The sequence below is a fragment of the Montipora foliosa genome, chromosome 14, assembly GCF_036669935.1.
Source record: "Montipora foliosa isolate CH-2021 chromosome 14, ASM3666993v2, whole genome shotgun sequence".
Taxonomy (NCBI): domain Eukaryota; kingdom Metazoa; phylum Cnidaria; class Anthozoa; order Scleractinia; family Acroporidae; genus Montipora; species Montipora foliosa.
In genome coordinates, this window is record NC_090882.1 from 25,337,616 (window position 1) to 25,354,192 (window position 16,577).

The 16,577-nt window shown below is 37.9% G+C and overlaps 1 protein-coding gene across 1 annotated transcript; it reads left to right on the forward strand.

The window, feature by feature from the left end:
* The first annotated feature begins 4,685 nt into the window (after positions 1–4,685).
* On the forward strand, positions 4,686–10,842 carry LOC137985006 (uncharacterized). The gene is made up of 5 exons (XM_068832396.1): positions 4,686–4,840; positions 4,962–5,102; positions 6,104–6,165; positions 6,854–9,182; positions 9,778–10,842. The coding sequence occupies exons 1-5, from the start codon at positions 4,693–4,695 to the stop codon at positions 10,083–10,085; spliced, it is 2,988 nt and encodes a 995-aa protein (XP_068688497.1). The 5' UTR covers positions 4,686–4,692; the 3' UTR covers positions 10,086–10,842.
* The last annotated feature ends 5,735 nt before the right edge of the window (positions 10,843–16,577 follow it).

Here is a 16,577-nt window from a genome sequence, read left to right on the forward strand (position 1 = left end):
GCACTTTATCCTTTCGTATTTACTAATGGCAAAAAAGGAAAGCTTGTATCTTAGTACGGATTGACTAAGATGACTTAGTTATAGAAGGATGTTAAGACGGTTTGGATAAATATACGTATATCCATGTACCGTAAGAAAAGGACGGTATTGATATGTTTCAACAGGGAAGAGGAAAGCTTTTCAAACGAACGAAACAAAAAAAATTGCACTATAAAAAAAAACCGCAAATAAATGTCATGTTTGAACTTGACAGCATGTGCCCTAAGGTGTAGGATAAAGTAATAGTTACGTCATGGTCAGACGGAATGAGTAACTTTGTAGAGTTCTTTTCGTGCGCGGACAGATGTAAAAATATCGCTTACCCTCTCTTTTCTAAGGTTTATTCTCTTCTCATTCTAATCTCGTCAGTAATTTTTCCCAAGGCACTTCTGCGGATGTGTTTATGGTACTTTTGGCTGTTTCTGCAAAGAAACAAGGAATTTGTTAGTCCAAGTAGGTGTCATTTTTTTTCAAGTTTACAATAGTGATTGAACTTTGCAGACTTGCTGTACTGTATGCTGCATTGTTACCTACTTTCAACAACAGCTCTGGCAAATCCTTTCCCGGTTGGCGACAAAGCTCTTCTACAATAAGCTGTGACCTTTTTGTTGTGAACACTGCTGACCCTACAATGGTGAAAAAAGTATTAGATTGTCTGCAGTACAGTACCAGCGGCGTAGGAAATGTTTCCGTACGAAACAAAATATTGACAATTTTATTTTGGGGAGACAATCGAGGAAACCTTTTTCTTACCCCTTTCCCATTAATTTATATTCATTTCATGTAGTGCCTGTTACATACTGTAAAACTATTGAATGAGCTGGAAATTCAGAGTGCGTAATCAAGTTGTGATGATTGAGAGAAGATTATAACGCACCTATGCAAGGATTTCTTTCTAACTGTGCAGGTTATTTGGTTGGAATTTTTTTAAATTACTGCTCAAAGAACAAAAACGCTGGGCCAAATGACATTAAATTAACCGACAGCGCGCAAGAGTCGATTACTTGGCGGGAAAACAGAAGAGTTGATGCCGGTACCCGAAAACGTACAAGAGTCGAGAGTAACCTAAGGGCCGATTTACACGGTACGATTTTTGTCGCATGCGACAACGGCTTACGACAGGCCCGCGACATGACTTACAATTGTTGTGTACGTCAGGAAAAATGTCGTAGCATTTTAAAACATGTTTTAAAACGCTGCGGCAATTGTAAGTCATGTCGTACATGTAGGCCCGTCGTGAGCTTGTCGCATGCGACAAAAATCGTGCCGTGTAAATCGGCCCTAAGGGTGCGTTCGATTGACCCTATTCCGGAATAAGAATACGGAGAGTGATGAGAACGTTATGTTGAAATATAGTATGAACGTAAGCTACTTAAAAAATTACCTGCCGATTGAACAATGGTTCAAGTTTTTAAAAGAATTACTCACACTTCCTTTCCTCTGTACTGCTTGGTGGTATCTCTGCTGTTGTGCAGCTTGTGAACTTCCTCCTAAAAACAGACGACCAAATACAAGCTGTGAAACTGAGAAAAATGTTGTAAACTGATAACGAGGCAAAATTAATTCATGGCAAAGCGTGTGTTATCCTTACTCTATTAACTTTGGCTCCGTAAACTACGTTTGTAAAGTAGACTTGGTTCAGTTAAGACTCGTTTTTCATATGATCGCAGACAATCGCGGATCGTTGAGGAAGTTGCGCGAATTTTGCTGGCCAGTCACTCAGAACGAAGCAATGCAAATGCAAAACAAACGCATATTTACTTTCATAGGCTTAATATGGCTGTTTTTACAGTTCAGCCTTCATTGCAGTAGTGTTCGTTTCAGAGCGCGCAGAAACGAGGCATGCAAGTCAACATTCGACCAGATATATAGAAGTCAGAAGAGTAAGAGATTTAGCGCGCGAAATGCGAGAAAATTATTAATAAGTTCCTATCCAGAATTTACGTTTTTCTCAGAAGACAAACTACGGTCGTTGAATGGAAAGCAGCCCTCAATAGTTGCGTACATTTGAGGTTGTTATTTTTTTAAGGTCTCGTCACAGGTTTGATAAGTTCAGGAGTTATTGCTAGAGAGTTTTTGCAGTTAGGGTTATATTGGTATCGTCAGCGAACATTCTCAGGGAAGCCTCGCGGAGGCACTTAGGAAGATCGTTAATATACATTAAAAAAAGGAAGGGACTTAATATGCTGCCTTGCGGAACCCCACAAGTAATAATGCGAGGAGATGACAATCTTCCATTTACATTACATCTTTGGGTCCGATTGTGTAGGCGCGATTGAAACCAAATGATAGTTGCCTGGTCGGCCCCAAAGTATGAGATCATGCGGAAAATGATTTCATGGTCGATGGTGTCGAATACCTTTTTAAGGTCAATGAAAACGACTCCATTCAGAAAGCCATTGTCGATGTTAACATACCCGCTATTTGTCGGCTCACAAGCAAAGCTTTGAGGGTTCTATGTAAGGAACGCAACCCTGACTGGTAAGTTGATAGCAGTTTATTATCATTTTAGGTAATGATAAAGTTGGTCATAGACAAGTTTTCCAAGCACTTTTGAGGCTAGCGGGATAACGGAGATCAGGCGATAATTATCTAGGTCTGATTTTAAGCCTTTTGTAAAGATCGATGTCACCGTAGCCAATTTCCATTCAGTTGGATAGATTCCCGTGAGGATTGATTTTGTGAGTATGTCTGTTAGTGAGGGTGCAACAATACTAGCTGCCATTTTTAATAACTTACTAGGGATCTTGTCGAGTTCAGTGGTTTTCTTTTCATCGACTTTTTCAACAGGTTGAGAACAATGTCGACACTCGGAGTTTTTAGAGTAAACGAATTATCGGAGGGCGACAACAGTGATGGAAAATACAAAGGAAAAACGCAATATATAGAAAATCGCAGACACCGCTGGTTGAAAATAATTTACCTCAAAATCGATAGCTTGAAAAAATCAGAATAATCATTGTTAGAATAGGACTACCTGCGTTTGGTTTGAGAACCTAATGTAGAAAAAATTAAGGTTAAAAAAAAAGAACACTTTTTTAATTCAAAACTACATCCAAGAAGCATCAAAATGATGTTTATGTCATTGTCATAGCATAAATACTGGCAAAACAAGAACGTTATAAAAAAAAACTGACACCTGGAAAGTATGACGAACTTTAACACATCCATATACCATTACTCGAAAAAAACGAAAGAAACAGCCAAGAAGCAAGAAATCACAATGACCTTGGATAAGAACTTCTTGTGTTGACCCGAAAGCCAGACTTTTAAGACTTGGGCTCAACTGTAGAAACGCATCCCATGAGATGCGGCAATCACAGTCACGTTTTCTAGAAACAAAAGCTTCCGCGACCGTTTGGCGCTGCTCTAACATAAAACGTACAGAAACAGGAAGTGAACGTTTCGCATGCCTGGTCAGTGGTCTCTCCCACGTTCTCAAACTAATCGTCTCTACTAGTCAAAAAATACTTAACAATAGAAATGAGGTGGTGTGAAGACAAGTTAAACAGCAAAACAGTTGACTTCCGGTTGCCATCATCGCGCACCTAAGCTCTCTATATTTCCTCCGACTAAAATGTGCAATAAAAACTTTGCTTTGCGATTGTTTGCGATCATATGAAAACCTTCTTTGCAATCTTTTGAGATCTGCAATCCGCGATCGTTTGCGATCTTATGGAAACCAAGATTTAGGCTGTGCTTCCATAACAAAAGTGTCAGCTGCATTTTTAATCAAAAAAAATTTCTCACCTGGGTAACAACGCCAAAGGATCACAGATTTGAATTTTTAACTTACGTTTTAAGATCTAAAACAGATTTTAGCCCTAAAGCCTTGAAAATGTAATCATTTACCATTTTTACTCAACGACACGATCATGTCGGCTTAGCGGTAAACCTTTCATTTTAAGTTGGAACGATCTAAGTTGGAATCAATGAGACTGATTGCGTGCAGCGTGACCCAACACCGGTTTCCGGTGTTTCGAAGTTACTGAGCCATTCATTACGATAACAAGTATACTTACTTGAACGACAAGAGATGATTTAGGCCTCTTTCTCTTTTTTGCGCGTCCATTACCACTGCTAGACTCATCAGCGTCTTCCAGATCGGTGCATGATAAAGTCTTCACTTTGTCGTCAAGGGCATTTACTTTGTCTGTCAGCTTTTCGATCCGCTAGATTGAACTTTTCACGAACTGTAGAAGTTCCTCTACGGTTCTTTGGCAGGCTGCAAGACCAGCGATTACTTGTTGCATCGTTTCCCGGTTCTCTCGTGAGGACAATGGAGTAGAGTCGCTAGACCGGTTAGCAGAACTTGACGAAGATCGATTCAATCTGTTGTTAATAGAACTTGCTCTCGAACTTGAACTGCTCGAACAGGTCGGAGTTGAAGGCGCTGAATAAAAATTGCTAGCTCTACCGCGGTTTAACGAGCTGAAAGTTTGAGACATGTTTGCGAAATCAAACAAGACTACGATAGGAGCACGCTTAACTGAAAAATACGGTTTCGTGATAAATCCGTAATACCATTGATTTCCCGCCACAAGCCCATCATTCAAAGCTGCCGCTTCAGCTATGTAGCCAGGCCTCCCTACCTCTGTTTATTCCAACTTTTCTTCTCGATGTCATCTACAGTGTAACTTAGAAAAGTGGTTAATGGCTCCTACATGTAACAAGTCTCCCGCGAATGATAAAAGTGCACATAGTTCGACAACGAAAAAGCGATTGTGCGAACATTGTGATCGTTTAGTCTCAATCCGGACTTACAATGCACACAAACGAAGGAAGACAACAGTGATAACAGGTAAAGCGCATGTCTTATATTGATCAACAAAGTGTTGTTTGTGTTTGATCTGCTCTCCCATCTATAAAAGCTGCGGCTGTATTTAACCAGATTTAACATTAAGCTTATTTTTCGCTTATAGATACACCCAATGTATTGCAAAGGCAAGATATCGATTTCCATTCTGATTCAAGTGACCTGGAATTTCACTATTCAAGTGATGAATACCCTGAATCCCCTGCAAAATTTGCTGGGCTTTCCACTGAAAATCCAGAAGACCTCGGTAAGCTTTTCATCAGCATATATAAGCTTGAGTTTTCTGCTTTCTAAGTATACATGAATTATCATGCAGGTAGACAATGAAAGTAATTAGAATTACCATGTAGAGAGTATATTTTGGTACTGCAGCTGAGGGTTTTCACTAGTCAGACTGATGGAAAAAGATTAAAATTATTTATATTCATCTTTTCGATTGCATGTATTGGTTTCATTCATTAATTTTGCCTGATACATTGTATAAACCTGGTAAACAAAAACATACAAGAAAGTTACTGTCTCTGGAAAGCAAAGGAAAGGAACTTTAGGTGTCTAGTTGTTTTAGTGCTGGAGCACTAATTGAGGATACCATAAACTGAAATTAATTTTTTGTTCCTTTTTTTTTGGGGGGGGGGGGAGAGGGGAAACAAGAGTACCCGGAGAAAACCTCTTGGTGCAGAGTAGAGAACCAACAAACTAAACGCATGACTCTAGGAATGGAACCAGGGCCACATTGGTGGGAGACGAGTGCTCTCACCACTGCGCCATCCCTGCACCCCCAAACTGAAAAGTCTTGGAAGTGCCACTGCTACTTGTTGAAATTATAAAAACTGAAAGCAGTGAAACAATTTGATGGACTTAAAGTCGCAATCAATTGCAGAATCGATTTTATTCTTTGAATGATTTAATCAATTGAGGATGGCGTTCAATAATCAATGACCATCGAAATCACAAAAAATAACAAATTAAATTATTCACCAATTATCAACATCATTGTATTCTTTGATATGGGTGAGCATTGATTGTCGTCTGAGTTTCATTGATTGTCAAAGCTTTAATATCTGAATAAAATTATTATCTGCGGTGTATGTATAAGTGCTTATAATAATTTTTTGCTAGTAATAACGGAAGGTTGAGTGCATGTGAGATGGCGACTCCGGAATCAAAACATTTGGTCCCTCTTGTTCACTCAAAATTATTTGACTAGAATATGAGAATTTATGTCCTATTTATTAATTTTTATGTTAGATGTGTCAGTGGATGATTGTAATTCTGCTGCCGAGTCAACAGACAGTGTGGAAGACTTTTATGTAAGTCAACCTTACATTTACTTATTTCTTTATTGATTGATTTTAAAGAAGGATGTTTCATATATTGATGGTTCTTGCACAGCTGCAATAGTTGATACATCCAAAGTCAATTTTGCCCTTTTGATTTTTAGCTCTGGTTACAGTTTGGCTTTAAGTATAGCTTTAATTTACTATGTAAATTATTGTGATTGGCTGCTGATGTTTGACTTGAGTGCATTTCCTTTTAACTCATCAAGTCAATGCAAAACCAGTCACAAAATTTGTATGTGGAGAATATATGTACAGTGTATGCCCTTGTATGTATTATGGAAGCTACAGTATGAATTGAGAATGATTCGAACTTACCTCAATAGAAGTATAGCTGGTTTGGATAAAAACATAGTGTACAGTGTAGAAGAAAAAAATGGTGTCTAACGTGACTGAAGTCACGCTCATAATAATTATTTTTGTCAAGATCCGTTGCTATTTGAATGTGGATGAAAAAAATAAAACAAAGGTAAAATTTGTCAACCAAAATTAGTCTGGCAACCTAAAATTGTTTGGTTAGTCACCATTTGGTTTCTTTTAAAGAAGAAAATTAATTTCAGACCCTGGCCCAAGTTAAATATTAAATATTTGGGTCATAAATTATGCATTTTTTAGTTTCTAGTTTAGTTATTGAACATCTTTTATTGAACATTTGTCCCAGGAAGAAACTGATGATGAGGCAGAATTGCAGTTTGAAAACCTGATGACGTCATCTGATGAGGATAATGCTGCTAATGAGAATGAGTCTGTGCTATCCAAGAAATCATCTTTATTGAGCACTTCACTCATCAAACTTGTAATTATTTTCATTATGACTTGGAAAATCATGCATAACTTACCAGATGCTGCAGTGAGCACTTTGTTTTGTTTTTTGAAAAGGCTGCTGGAACTTTTCTCAAGGTTGCTTCATTGTAGTAAACTCAAACTAATATCAGACCTGCTGCCTAAGTCACTGTATATGGTAAGGAACTTTTTAGGAGTAAATAGGGATGACTTTGAAAAGTTCATTGTTTGTCCAAAGTGCAGTTCATGTTACAAACCTGAGGAATGTGTACGTACTCTGGTAAATGGAAGAAAGAAGGGTGAGCGTTGCAGTTTTGTAGAGTTTCCACGCCATCCACAAAGAGCTCAGAGAAAACCATGTGGAGCATCTCTATTTAAAACTACACGCTCAAAACATGGAGAGCTGACTTTAAAAGCAAAGAGGGTTTTCTGCTACCGTTCAGTGAAGAAAACCCTTCAAGAATTCCTTAAACGGCCTGGATTTGCTGATAAATGTGAGCAGTATAAAAAGCACCCTCGGGATATCAACCTTCTTGGAGATGTGTATGATGGAAGGGTCTGGAAAAATTTCAAGAATGGAAAAGGAGAGCCTTTCTTTGATGCCCCTAACACTTTCGGATGTATGTTGAATCTTGATTGGTTTCAGCCATACAAGGATTCTGTATACAGTGTTGGGGTGATTTATTTAAGTTTTCTGAACTTGCCACCACAGGAAAGAAATAAAGAAGAAAACATTGCAGTTGTAGGGATTATTCCTGGCCCACAGGAACCAAGCAGAGATGTGAATCCATTTTTGGACCCTCTGGTGAATGTGCTATTGGACTTCTGGGATGGCGTTTGGTTGGATTGCCCCTCAACTGGACCCAAATTTTGTCAGCTAGCGGTACTTTGTGTCAGCTGTGACATTCCTGCATCTCGCAAACTTTGTGGTTTCTTAGGATTCTCTGCAAGAAAAGGTTGCAACAAGTGTACCAAGGAGTTTCATAGAAGATCATTTGGAGAGAAACAAGATTTCTCAGGATTCGATCGAGATAGCTGGAATTTGCGTACTAACACTGAGCATAGAGAGCATGTATGGAGGGTACGAAACACAGTAACATCAAAGAAAGGACGTGACACAAAGGAGAGTGCCTATGGTGTGCGATTCTCATCCTTGATTTACCTTCCATATTTTGATTTTATTTCTTTTGTTGTCATTGATCCTATGCACAACTTGATGCTGGGCACAACAAGAAAAATGCTTAAGGTGTGGAAAGAGTTAAACTTGCTGGATGAAAAAGACTTTAAACTGCTTCAAAAGCGAGTAAACAAGCTCAAAGTTCCTTCTAGTATTGGAAGAATTCCATCAAAGATTGCATCCAGCTTTAAAGGCTTTACTGCTGACCAGTTTAAGAACTGGGCATTGGTATTTTCAACCTTTGCTCTAAAGGACGTTTTACCAGATAGACATCTCCAATGCTGGAAATTATTTGTGAAGGCTTGTCACATACTGTGTTCAACAGTTATCAACACTTCTGAAGTAAAACTTGCAGATGAGCTCCTCGTCAAGTTTTGCAGAACTGTTGAAGACTTGTATGGTACATCTGTTGTGACGCCAAACATGCATCTTCATTGCCATTTATGTGAATGCATTCTTGATTTTGGTCCTGTCTATGGCTTCTGGTGTTTTTCGTTTGAACGTTACAATGGCATTTTGGGTGCTATGCATGTGAACAACCACCAGATTGAAGTGCAACTTATGAGAAAATTTATTGAGCGGCAGCAAGTAAGGAACATGTCTTGGCCAATTGAGTTTGTTGGATTTAAAGAGATGTTAGTGTCTGTAGACAGCGGCTCATTGGCAATGACAAAGAAGAAGGCAATGACGCCAGATGAGTACAGAAAGAGTATCCAGCTTAAAGCTAGTACTGGAACAGACCTTTTTCATTTGTCTTTCCTTGACAACCATTTCATTCGAGTGTCGTCTCCAGTCAAGGAAATTTACATGAGTGATAATGAAGTTGAATCCTTGACAAAAATGTACACTTTTCTGCATAAAGAAGATTGTATTGTTTATGTTCCCAAATTGTGTTGCCAGTTCTCTCAGCTGCAGCTGTACGATCAGAAACTTGACTCCCGGTATTCACGAAGTGAACGATCTGCTTGTATAATGGCTCGATGGTATGGTTCCAGTGGATTAGACACAACTTCAGAAGATCTAAGGCCAGGTGGGTTTCTGTGATAAGTGAAGGTATTATACTGCTCTCTAATCTTGCATGCTTTGTACAATAAAAGTATGATTGAAAACCTATCAAAGAAGGTTTCTGAATTATTTCTTTTATTCTTGAACCTTTATCATATCAAAGTGCATGTTCTTTTTGTTTGTTTTGATTTTACGTTTACTTTAATATTGTCGAGTTTATTTTCTTTTGAACCTTTGGATTAGGAATATTGTTACAGTGTAGTTTACTTTTGATTAAAGGTGAAGAAATGCACGAACAGTGTCATTATAATATATTCTAAATAGGTTTTTTTTTTTCACTGTTGAAGTAACAAAGTCATAAACTTGCAGGTTTGTGACCATTATTGACAGTACTATCACATCAGTAAATTTAAGTCATATTAATTGTGAAAAAATACAGTTTTGAAAGTCCAGGTAGACAGGCTCATTTCTCTTTTTTAGAACTGTTATAAATACATGTAATTCATTGGCACAAAAGTGATTTGTAAGGGAAACCAAACTAGAAAATGATACAGTGTAACCTATTAGTTCTTATCAAAATAATGTACCTACCATACCAATATTTTTTCTTTCTTTTGCAGGGATTATACAATACTTCTTCAAACACACTGTGACTGTCCAGTCCTCTAATGGTGCAACTTTGGACCTCCCATACACCTTTGCTTGTGTTCACTGGTATAAAGTTCATCCACATGCAAGGTTTTATTTTGGTTTACCAATTCAAGTGTGTCTGCCCTCATTTGAAGCTGAATCAGTGGCAGCTTTCATTCCTGTCTCAAGAATTGATAGTGTTTGTGTTGTAGCTGAGTTAAATTATAACTTAAGAACTCCTAATGGTAAAGAAAACATTGTTGTAGTAGTTCCTCTTAATGTTAAGTCACACTTGTGAAGGATTTGGTTAGTAATGCCTTTGTATTTTCTTCATTAAATCCCAAGGGTTTTCAAAGAAATCTTGGTTGCACTCATGCAATTTGAAGACTTTCACAAATGCCATATACGTGGGTTTTATTTTCATTACTTGTGAAATACTAGAGCTCAACAGAAAGTAATCCACAAATAATTCTTTAGATATACTGTAATTATATGTATCACTCATTTGCAAAAACTAAAGGTGAAAGTATAAAATAAGAAAAAATTGTCTTAACATCCAAATAGGCTTTACAATTATTGCATGTTTTTGTTAATGTTTTTGGTAGGCTGCTGGGCATCCTAAAATGGTTCTCATTATACCTTATTATTTTTATTATCTTTCCCCTTCCCCTTCTCCTTGCCCATAACCTTAGCTGTGAAGTACTCCACTGGATTTTAAATTGTCAGTGACAATAGATACCCAATGATTGCCAGATTTTTTTCTGGTTTTTAGTTAGCTTTTTTTTTGCTAATGTTGTTCATACTGTAGAAATATTTTGCTTCATAAGACTTATTTAGCAGAGCATCTCTGACTGTTCTGTTATACAATACTGCATTAACCATTGCATAACACTAGATTTCTTTGTTATCAAGAACCGGTTATTGCAAGATATATATTAAGCCCGGCATACCCAACCAATGATAATAAGTCATCGATTACTACACTATAAAATCGATATAATCGATAATCATCAATCGATTTATATAAATTTGTCTTATTAATGGCTGAAAATCGATAGTCACAATTGAAGATAAATTGTTATTGATATCTATTGATCAATTGTAATTGGCAGCCAATTATTTATGATCTATAAAAATCGACGAAAGTCCATAGTCAAGTCACTTTAATCTTCCTCTTAATATTGATTTTCATTGATTGGGCAGGCTGGGATTAAGAAAGAAAATGGTTTATGGTTATAAGCGGCTATTTCCGCCTTAATTGTTACCTGGTAAATATACAAATGGGGTAGTCATGGTGACACAACTGAACCCACAATACAGCAAACCCCTGCATATAAGAACCTCCTAGGCTTACAAAAGAACCTTTTTATCCCAAAAAATGAAAAAGGTTTTTATGTTAGAAAATGACCATGAAATTTCATGCGACCGGAACAACGACTTTGATTTGTCATGTCAATTTTGAGAATTGTGGCCGCTATAGGCCACTTCGGAAAATACAATAATACTCTTTGTTTGACCCCCAAATTTTGAATAAGCATTGTTTTTGTTTTCTCTTGGGACCATTGTAAGTCCCAAGAGAAAGTGGAAACAATGCTTATGCAAAATTTGGGGGGACAAACAAAGAAAATTATGGTATTTTCCGAAGTGGTCTATTGACCTAGTCAGCTAACTCAATGTTGTACCCAATTCAGACCCTTTGGGAATGGAACTTTTTTGTTCCAGGTATTTCCATATCATTAAAATATGAATGCTACATTATAATGCAAGGAGATGCTTCCGTGAAGCATACACTGGGTTGCCTGTGGTACGTTACAGAAAATTAGAATTGTGTGGTATTGAACTACAGCATTCCAGTCTCTGAAGAATAACAAATAAAAGAGAAGCGAGAAACATTGGCTTCTGGGCTGACATGTTGATAATTTTCAAGTTCCCTCACAACTTCTTTTCACCACAAGTTTAAGCGTGCCCTCTGAGCATCTGACAGCTTTGTAATACCAAAGTTCACTGAAGTTAACGCTGTTCGACGGGATTAGTATCTGGATGGGAGACCAAAACAATATACCCCTAATAAAACAGAAGCATCGGACCGAAAATACTATTAACGCTAACAAATGCAAAGTCAGCAAGGTACAGATTTTGTTGGCTTGCTTTATGCAAAACAAGAACATCATTCTAAGAGCTTATTCTACGCAAAAAGTAGGTTCTGAAGGTAATTTTGAGAGTGGAAATCAAGGTTACGCGGCAGACGGCAAATACAAACTCACGATTTAATTCAGTTAACACACCAGAAAGACGCTAACCTCATTTTGACCAGAAAATGCTTTACTATTGCATAAAAGCTATCCAGTTAAGCTCGCATATCATAAAACAATGAATTCATAAAGGCCACATTTTCCAGGGAACAATTTTTTGAAACAAACAACATATTTGCTATTAGAGGCAAAAACCCCTTCTATTTCATTACGTGCGGGAAGAGAAGAAACTCAGTCGTGTCAAATATGCGCAATATTGCAACAAACTAAATTTCAGGGTCAAACCGTTTACATGGAGAACCTTTTCATTGAATAATGAAGCACAAAATACACGACAAGCTTTCTTTCAAATAATTCTTGGCTGTCACATTTCCAATTATTTTTTTACCTGAAGACTGTGACGAGTTGATCACAGATCCACGTAAGGTGTTCGATTCGTTCTCTGTCTTTGTTGAACCCATAAGTTATCAGAGAATTTTCCATTTCGGTTTCAGTGTTCTACATAACAGCACACTTGGTAAAACATTATTTTAGAAATACAGCTCACTTTGATTTCGGCTCGACGGGCGATAGATTGTTGTCGAAGTCCATTACTCGTCGCTTTTGAGATTCCTGGTGTTGGTTTTTCACCACCTGCCTAGTTTATCCAACTGACTTTCCATTATTGAGCTCCATAAGGGTATATTTTGTTTAAAGATCCACTAAAACGCCATTCGCGTTACATAACTTTCGACGCCATTGCAGGTTAAGTTAATCATTCTACTGTGTCCACCAGAGAAATCTACGCATTTCCACTTCCCTCTCTATCCTAAGAAAATACGAGCAGAAGGTTCTATGCAAAAAGACACCACTTAGCAGGGGAGTGACAGGGAAGACTTTTATCGACACGGAAAAAGAAAAAAAAACACCCAACAAATGCCACTCACTTTCCGACTGGGATTGCCGTACTGGCAACCCAGTAAATAGCATACACAAACAATCTTAACCCCGGTAGATTTGTCTTGGGTACAAGGTTGAGTTAGGCCCCGTTGAGACGCCGTACTTCACATGAGTCGAATCGAATTCGAATTTAGACCGAACCAAATTAATTAATCGCGGTTGAAATGATTCGGACGCCGAACTTAATTTCGCCGAAATTAATTCACAGAAGCATACTATGACTGAAGAAAATTGCAAAGTTGTAATAATTTCTGAATTTGAGTCAGCTCATGTGAAGTACGGGGTCTGGATCAAAGCCGCTCCACGACCGTAATTCACGGCTAAGCCAGGCGGGGTAAAACTGCTTAGCCGATCCGAATTAGACCGGCCGTTCTAAATTGATTCAGACTCCTTACTTCACATGAACTTAATTCAATGAATTCGATTCGGCTCATGTGAAGTACGGGGTCTGAGCCGGACCTTAGCCGATTTGGTCCATTGTTTGATTGCAAATAGTCCTTCAGGCTTCGCAAGCCCATACATTTTAGATGTTACCGTTTTATATTATGATTTCATGTCTACAACATTGTGGACATACATTTAAAGAACGAAATAAGCTGTAGTTTTGCTTTGTGGTTATTACTCTAAGTATGCGGAACTTTTGATAGAGTAGATATCTTTTGTGGAAACAAGAACCAATTTAAGAACTTAGACAGCCTAAAACAACTGTAAATGCCATTTTTATAACAATCTATTTAGGCTAACTTGGAAAAATATAGGTTGTTATATGCAGGTGTTTACTGTATCTCAAAAGTTTCAAAAAGGATTCCACTTTTCCATGAAAGTAGCACTTCATATTGTCGTTTTCCACTTACAAGTCAGCTTACAGTGATAAAGGCCGAATAATCCCGGAATATGAAAAAACACGGCAACAACGATGGCTTTCTTGTATTCTATTCTTTTTACTGTCGTGGACCGTTTATTTTTCTTACTGAAGAATCATTAAAAAAAGGATTAGGAAAACCTCTTTTCAATGCGCTTGCGTTGCATGTTTACAAAGGTTTACTGGAGCTTGGGTACAGTAACAGCACGAGCAGTCAGACTTCACGAGATTTGTTCAAGCCAATTTACTCACCGAACACAATCAGACTCAACCCGTTGGGTTCGGTTGTCGAGCTAATGGTTCTCAAACTAATGGATTGAGTTCGATTGGTTCGGAAATCGAACTCTCTCAGTGTTCGATTTCGCTCGATTGCCGAACTCAATCGAACTCAATCCACTGATTGATTTCGATTGAGTTCGATTTCCGACTGTTCGATTTACTATGCCGGGCACAAATGACCGAACTGACCAGCTAAACAAACCGCCTCAATTGACATAACTAATTGACTGAATTTTTGTTTTTGTTTTTATCTGGAAATAGCTTTTCAATACTTTCGGTCAAAGGCAATAACGACAGATTGTATATGACATCCGAAATGCTGTGTGCGCTATATAATCGGCAAATGGGTCGCAATTTGATGAATTCGCAAGAGGTTGTTCGATATTTATTACAATGGAAATGTCTGGGTTTTAAAAGAGCGAAACCACAACAGTCTAACAATATGTTAGTCTATCCCTTTCAAATCAAACTTTAACTGGCAGAATTTCACTTTCCCGTTAAATGCATATCAAATGCAAATGGTAGCAAAGGTGTGCAATAAAGTAAGTAATTGAGTAGGTCTACTGTTTGGCGGTCTCCTGGGGCCGTGCCTCCAGTGGCAAGAGGCTATTCAGTCAAACTTTCAACAAACAAAGCATTTTTAGCAAGCCCAGGGTTGTGAGCGAATGTTATATTATGAGCCAATGCGTGTTTATTATCGTCATCAACCAGCCAGAGTTAATTTCGCTTTTGTTTCGCTTTTGTTTCGCCTCCGATTATCGCTTGAAGTAACAGGCTAAAAAAGCAAATGGTCTCGCAATATTTGTGGCAGAAACTCGGCATCTCCTAGCTAGGTCGTCGTCACCCACCGTAGCCGATTTCTTATTAACGTAGAAGAAAAATAACATTAGAATAACAATAACTCGCTAAGCATGCGCTGTTGCTTTCGGATTACCAGCGGTAACCACAATGATGGAAAACCACTAGTCGGTGTAAATAAATAGATCTTATAAGATAATCTCCCAATAAGATCGGTAAGAGGCCTCTTCTGAGGGTTCCAAGGTTTGCATCAAATACGCGGCAGCGTTAAATGGGTTTGTGCCCGGTGCTATTCCTCCCATGCAACTGATCCTAGGAGCATTCCTCTCTCAAGCTTTGCGAAATTGGTGAGTTGCGCCACCACGTAGGTCGGTGAGATGTCAGGAATGTACCGGTTTTTTTTTTTTTTTGTGATGACAAATTATCATTTAAGTATATATTTAACTGCCACAGATGACTAACCTGGGTCAAATGGCCCAACTGATAAATAACTTGGTTTGCGGATGTGGATTATGCCTAGGGAGTCTTTATACGTAGCGTACGGAATAATATCATTCAGTATACGACGTCCTTATACTAAGTGTACAGAATAACTATACTTGTAATATACGATGTCCTTATACTTTATGTAAGTAATGAGAAGATGAAGTAGATGATGTCTTTATACTTAATATGCGGAAAAGCTACACTTAAGTGTGAAATACGATGTCCTTGTACTGTCCTTATATATTCTTTGCATACCTAACAACTATATGGTGTATATGACCTCCTTATACTAAGTGTACGGAAAAAAACTACCCATAGTATACGGTATATCCTTATGCTTAGTGTACGAAATACTTAGTGTATAAGATGTTCTTATACTTTGTATACGGTAATGTATAATCAGCAGTATACACTTGAGTCATGCCGACGTTGTCAGCAATTTTGCAGAAACTATTGCGTTAGGTAACTTTGAGGGGTTAGGAGTATCGTATTCTTTAAAAAGATCAAGTTAAACTTTTCATTCAAAGTATTTTGATCTGATTGTATAAGTAACCTTACACATTGTGTACTGGTAAGTATAATTTGCAGTACACATGTGTGTAAGCTATAACAGTATACTGATACTTATACAGTCCTTATACATATTAATCCTTCTACATCAGTATATCTCTCCGTATACGTGATGTATAAGGCTTTATTATACCCCGTATATTGGACATTTCATGCAGTGTTTACGCAAATGATCGTAGCTGATTTATTTGCCGTTTGGCAAGACATGGCGTTCACATTAAATAAACTAGGTAGGGATTTCAAGCAAGGTGTTGAAAACTGCAAAGGACAAAATGCCCGTAAGTGTTGCTGACTTTGCTTTCTGTGAAGTGTTTGCGGAGTGGCGCCAAAACGTTCCAAAGTGGGCGAAAACTTTGAATTTTGACTGGCCGGCAGAACATGTTTTTGTCAAGCGCGTGGACAGGTAGTTGCAAGCGACTGTAAAAAGTGTTTTTAGGGTTTCTCCTTTTTGCTTCTTTTACATTTTTTCCTGTTATATTTGTCGTTATTTTTCTTTTTCTCCACCGTCTTTTTTTCATGACTCGTGTTGTGCAGGTTATGCATGTTGAAAAAAGGAACAAATGTATACTTGGCAGAAAGGCTTAATTTGTGGAGCCAAGGAAGG